The sequence below is a fragment of the Pinus tabuliformis genome, chromosome 9, assembly GCF_031772625.1.
Source record: "Pinus tabuliformis cultivar Carrire ecotype Pingquan chromosome 9, CPIR1, whole genome shotgun sequence".
NCBI lineage: Eukaryota > Viridiplantae > Streptophyta > Pinopsida > Pinales > Pinaceae > Pinus > Pinus tabuliformis.
This window is the reverse complement of record NC_142307.1, coordinates 475,209,766-475,216,304: the sequence shown is the minus strand read 5'-3', so window position 1 is coordinate 475,216,304 and position 6,539 is coordinate 475,209,766. Positions and strand designations below refer to the sequence as shown.

General features: G+C 41.4%; 1 protein-coding gene across 1 annotated transcript; it reads right to left on the bottom strand.

Moving 5' to 3' along the window:
- Nucleotides 1-5,044: 5,044 nt before the first annotated feature.
- On the bottom strand, nucleotides 5,045-6,172 carry LOC149149268 (uncharacterized). The gene has a single exon (XM_089442434.1). The coding sequence runs from the start codon at nucleotides 6,170-6,172 to the stop codon at nucleotides 5,045-5,047; it is 1,128 nt and encodes a 375-aa protein (XP_089298560.1).
- Between the last annotated feature and the right edge of the window lie 367 nt (nucleotides 6,173-6,539).

Here is a 6,539-nt window from a genome sequence, read left to right as displayed (position 1 = left end):
TATTTACCAAGACAATTGTAATGTCTATGTCTTATTTATGTTCTTCTACTTGGAGAGGATCTTCCATAATGTCTCAAATTATTTTTGTGATATCAAACTCTTCAGATTCTCCTATTACAATGGGTTCTTCAGTGCTCTATGGCTCAACTTTAGGGTCAATTGCAATGCTCTATGGTTCAACTCAATATCGAATGTTTTCCCCCCTTTTATTTTATGTCATCTCTAGAACATTCCAAACTTGGTGTGATTAATGTTGCAATCTTGGGAATAACGTTGTCATCCAAACCCTATTGAATGAGAGACAAGTTGTTGCATCATCCTTCCTATTGGCCACAAGTAGATCTTTTTAAACTTGTGCCATTACCTCATAAGTTTTTTAAATTGAGTATTCTTCAAACGCATGAAATACTATCGCATAACTCAACTCATTCATTCATAATCTGATTCTCATCTTAATGGCCCAAGACTCATAATATTTATCTAATAAAATAAAAAGTCATAGAAAATAATTGTTGAAAAAATCCATACTCTAAATACCTCAATGGCCTTTTACAAATAACAATAAAGAGAAAACTTTTTAAAATTATTTTTTACTTTTATATTTATATTTTTATTTTTATATCGCATTATTATCTTAGAATCTGTTTCTCTTTCAAAATATCTTTAAAATAAACAAGGTTGCATAGCTAGCATTCCTCTAGCTTAGTTTAATTATTGGATTTTGAAAGGTATGAACTAACTACCACATTTGAACAAGGCCTACATTGTAGAGATTCTCACTAGTTTAAGTATAGTTAAATTGGAGTAAAAAACAATAACGACATACATGAATGGACTAACCAAGCATTTTTCAACCGAGAGTAATATGAATGACCTCAAACTTATATTGTATGTAGACATTCCAATAAATCAATGCTAAATATAGTTTAAAAGCAAGTGGACAAAATTGTGAATGACTTCACACTTATATAGTATGTAGACATTCAAATAAATCAACACTGAATATAGTTTAAAGGCAAGTGGACAAAATTGATCTACAACCATAAATCGTACGTACCAACTTCGCTCGCAAAATTCTATTTATTTAGACGAATACAGTGCGTATTTTTCTTCTTAGCGAAATATGAAAAATTGGTTGAGACTATTTGTAATGTCGTTTAACTAACAATTATATAACTATAAATTTTACCACGTAGTAAAATTTTATATTAATCTATTGCAAGAACACAAAATAATAAGTCTTTTTTAGTCAACAACCCTCATAGTGTTTAACAAGCAAACAAGGTGTGATTGTGATATTGATACAACCATAAATCTTACAACTTCCCTGGAAAAATTCTATTTATTTAGACGAATACAATGCATATGTTTCTTCTTAGCCAACTATGAAAGATATGTTGAGACTATTTGTAATGTCGTTAAACTAACAATTATATAACTATAAATTTTACCATGTAGTAAAAGTTTATATTTTTTTTTCCTAAATTGGACTATTTCTATATTTAAAAAATAGAGTATTTTACAGCAGGCCGCAGCCTTGAAAGATCTAGCCAACATCGTGGCTCTTTAGCATACACATATGACAGAGTTGCATTAGATCAACATGATTTTGGTTCGAATGGAAATTAAACTCTGGTTTGCGCATGTCTCGGCTCAAACCTGAATGCGCCTGACGCTTGCACTGTCCATTCGGTGGAAGGGAGTGTTTCTGTCTGTCTTCCTGACCAACATTACGCTGCCAGCTATGAGCGTTCTCCAGCTCAAAGGTGGGCCTGTGTGAACAGAGGAGGACCACCTTCATTGACTTGCGAAGCCCGTTTCGAGCCTTAGGGAGAGGAGTTGGACATTGGCGGTGACCAATGGTCCCTGTATGTGACCCATTGCCTGACATCTTCAACCTTATCCTGCTAGCTTTCCGATCAGCGCCTCTCTGCCTAGATTGAAAAGTCCTGTTGCGCCAGAGCGATGCATTCCTTCTGTAGCTGTTCATCATTTGTATCACTAAGAGGGCCTGAGAAGTCATAAATCTACTGACTGACCCCCTAGTTGGCCATTATGTCTGCCACTTTGTTGGCTGTGCGTCTTATGTGCCTGAAAGTGATGCTTCGGGGAATCCGCAGTCTTTCCTCCATCTGCTCCAATCTGCTGAGTAATCTCCAACTTGTGGCTGTTTTGGAAGGTGGGGAGCCTACCAGGATTCTGATGACCGCTGCTATTATTATAAGGGAGTCTCCTTCAACCTCAAGAGGATACAAGTTTTCTTGCTCTACTATCCAGATACCTTTTCAGATTCCTTCCAGCTTCGCTGCATTGTTGGTGTCGATGCCGATATTGCCGTGATAAATGTGTCTGATTATGCCTATTTCATCTCTGAAGACTCCTCCGTAACCAGCAGGTCCTGGGTTTCCCTTAGCCGCGCCATCAAAGTTTAATTTGAACAAATTGGGAGCAGGGGGAAACCAGAATAGAGGAGAGGTAGAGCTGGACGGGGAACAGGGGTTGATTTGGACCGAAGAGGAAAATTCCATGTTCCAGGCATTTAAGATAAGGCATTCCTGAGGGAGTTCTGGCAGGTCCGCCGGTTGCCATTGTCTTAATGCTAGAGTCTCTCGGAGATTGTGCTGGAGGAGAAGCCATAGAGTGTCGATAGGCTTGCTGGAGTTGTTGAAGACCCTATTGTTTCTGCCTTTCCATAATATCCAATAAGCGAAGCCTGGGATGAGGTTCCATAGCGAGTTTAATAAAGAGCTTTGAAAGGGATGCCTTGGCCAGTTTTTTATAGTTTCTACAATATCTCCTTGTCTTCTGCCAGATCTTCTGTTGCAGTTATCAATTTTCTCCCATAGGAGAGTAGCAAGAGGACAAGTATCCATTAGATGCACAGCTGTTTCTGCGTTGAGGTTGCAGTTAGGACATCTTGAAGGTCCTATGAAGCCTCGTTTTTGCAGCTTGTCCCATGTGAGAATGCACTGTTTGCCTAGCAGCCATAAGAAAGTGGAGACCTTGGGCCATATACCTGGTTGCCATACTTGGTCCCAGAGTTTGTCTTTGTTTGCCTGCGTGGGAGTGTAGCGTAGGTGATGTGCTTCCTTCGTGGTAAACATACCTTTAGGCGTGTGACCCCAGCGAAGCTTGTCCTGTTGATCAGATTGCTTGATTTTCCTTTGATTCAGCTCCTGCTCTATCTCTGTGTAGGATTCACCTTGCCAGTTGGCCTGCCAAGTGCTTGCTGATTTCCAGCAGTGAAAATCGTGAGATGTTTGTTGTTGCCAGAATTGATGAACGTTGATAAGATCAGCATGCTGCATATGAGCCTGCCACCTTGGCTTGTAAAAGAGAGACGCTAGTTTTGGGAGTTGTTGCCATGAATCCTCCCAAAATCTAGCTGAGGTACCCGAGTGCACTTCCCAGAAGTTGTGTTCCTGTATGAAGGCACTGTGGAGCTTGGCTGCATTCCAAATCAGGGAACCGGGAGTTGTAGGGCAGATTCTAATAAGATCTTTCCATTGGCATCCAGGTACATATTTTGCTTGCCAAAGACGAGCCCAGGGAGTGTGTGGTTTGGAGAGCCAGTTCCACCATACTCGGGCTCCCATTGTGTTGTTACTTTGGAGGGGATCTCGCAGTCCTAACCCGCCGATTGCTTTTGGTTGACAGACTTCATTCCAATTTACCAGTGCCCATTTCCTGTTGAGACCAGAGGAGCCCCACAAAAAGTTTCTCTGCAAATTGCAGATGCTTTTAAGAACCCATTTTGGAGTAGCTAAAATAGAAAAGAGATATAGGGGCATTGCCTGGAGAACGGATTTTATGAGGATTAGTCTGCTGGCCATATTGAGCGAGCGAAAAGTCCATGAGGAGAGCCTAGATTCCAGCTTGTCTATGAGGGTTCTCCAAGAGGCATTTTTAATAGCTAAGTCCAGGAGAGGAGCTCCCAGATATTTCGAAGGGAGCGTTGCAATGGAATATCCCAAAATTCTTGCTATGTTTCTTTGAGTGGAGGCCGGAGTATGAAAGAAGAAGAGCTGGGATTTGGAAGCATTGATAGAGGTGCCAGAGGCTTCAGAAAAGAGAGAAAGCAGATCTTTGAAGGCAGAGGCTTCGTGAGATGAAGGGTGTCCGAAGAGCATGGTGTCATCAACAAACTGTTGGTGAGACAAAGGGTGAAGACCATGAAGAGAGATGCCTTTCAGGGTTTGAGAAGAGATAGCTGAGTGGAGCAAACAGCTGAGGCCTTCAGCCATTAGAACAAAAAGAAAAGGGGAGAGGGGGTCCCCTTGACGGATTCCACGAGAGGGGCAGAAGGGCTTGGAGGGAGAACCATTGAGCAGGATTGAGAAGCTGGGTGAAGAGATGAGGTTCATAATCCATCTAGTCCATGTTGCATTAAATCCAAATGCCAGTAACATCTATTGTATATAAGACTAGCTAAGTTTATCAAATGCTTTTGAAAGATCAAGCTTCAGAATCATACCTGGCTTTTTTAGAAGCTTCAGTGAATGAATCACCTCGTTTGAGAGAATTATGCCGTCCATTATTTGTCTCCCCTCTGCATAGCCAGTCTGCTATGGCGAGATTAGGAGTGGGAGAAGCAGTTTGAGCCTATTGGCTAAGACTTTGGAAATAAGTTTGTAGATGACGTTACATAGTGCAATAGGCCTGTATTTGTCGGGCGTGTTTGACTCAGCCCCTTTGGGAATTAACGCTAAGAAGGTGGAGTTAAGCAAAGGGAGAATCCAATGCATTATCCGTGATTCCTCCACTAATTCCCAAACTTCTGTGCTAATAAGCTCCCAGAATTCATGAAAAAAATTTGTTGTGAACCTGTCAGGACCTGGTGCTTTGCCATCTTTGATTTGAGCCATAGCCTCTTCCACTTCTTTCATTGAGATGGGTTGAAGCAGCTATTTGTTGTGGTCTTCCGTAATTATTTTAGGGATGAGCTGTGTAATTTTTTTAATAGCCCGATCTCTGCTTTTTGGTTGTTCCTTGAGGATTTCCTTAAAGTTTTCTTGGAATTCCTTTTCCATTTCTTCATGCTTTTCTAATTTTTCCCCTGCCTGTTGTTAATGAATGCTATATTATTGTGCATCCTCCTTTGGATTGTGGATCTGTGGAAAAACTTCGTGTTTTTCTCCCCCTCCTTTAGCCAGCGATTGCGAGATTTCTGCCACCAAAGAGTTTCTTCCTGTTGTTTGTGTGTCTCGATTTCAGTCCAAAGGATCTGCTCCTGGTGTGCTCTGTCTCCTGTTCGCCCCTCCATAATAATCTTCTGTTGTAAAGTGCACATTTGCTGCTCCAATTTTTTTCGCTGCTCCAATATATTGCCGAATTGGGTATAATTCCAATTTTTGAGAACCTGTTTGAGACTTTTCAATTTCTGTTGAAATTGGAACATTTTGGTTCCTTCAGAGGGTTTGAAGGTTTTCCATGCCTCCTTCACCACTGATTTGAAATTGGGGTTGGTGAACCAAAACGCCTCAAATCGAAAGGGTCTGTTGCTTTTTGTGCCTGGGCGTGCCCATTGCAGCATAATGGGCCAGTGGTCAGATCCTCCGTGGGGCACAATAGAGGCGTGAAAATCCCCTCCAAGGTGTATGACATTGTCCGAAATAAGAAAGCGATCCAGTCTTGAGGCGATGTGCTGAGATCCACTGCGTTTATTGGACCAGGTATAGACTCCATTTGAGGTGTGAATGTCCATGAGGTGATTATTTTGAATAAAATTACGAAAGCCAATACTGTCTCCTTCTAATTTCGTTCTGCCGCCGCTTTTTTCTTCCAGGGCTCTGATGATGTTGAAATCGCCCCCTCCAATCCAAAGTGGAAATTGTCTGTTTGAATTCAGAGTCGTGAGAGTATCCAGAAGCGCCAGTTTCTGATTTAATTGTTGCGGGAAGTAGACGTTTGAAAGGTGACCATGAATGTCTGTTCCTGTGAGATGAAAAGTGGCTTGGATAAAGAAATGAGAAGCGTGGAAATCATGAAGAGTGAGTAGTTGTGGGTTCCAAATGATCGCTAGTCCCCCCGATGTGCCTGAGGCATCCACAGTGACTGAGCTACAGCCGGCCCAGATCTTTCTCAGAATCTTTTCTAAGATGGTACTGTTGCTTTTTGTTTCTTGAAGAAAAACTATGGAGGGCTTTTCTTGCTGTATCACATTTTTTAACATTCTATGTTTGGAAGCACTGTTCAATCCTCTTACATTCCAGGAAATAAGCTTCATGAGGAACTGTGGGGTTGAGATTTGTAGAACTTTGTCAGCTTAGGAAATCTTCCAGATTCCATGAGCAATTCTCCTAGTGTGATGGTCCTCTGCAGGTCTGTTTTGTGCCCTCTTTTTTTTGTTTCTTTTAGGATTTTCTTTCCATCCCATGGGCTTCCTGCTTGTATTCCTAAGCATTTTTTGTGATGCGCTTTGCTGAGAACTCCTTCTAGCCTTTCGATTTCCCATGGAGGGATTGAGTTGTACTCTTTTTGTTTGCAGGCTGTCTCCAGCTTGAGTATGTCTAGACCTTCTAAGCTGATACTCTCTGGAT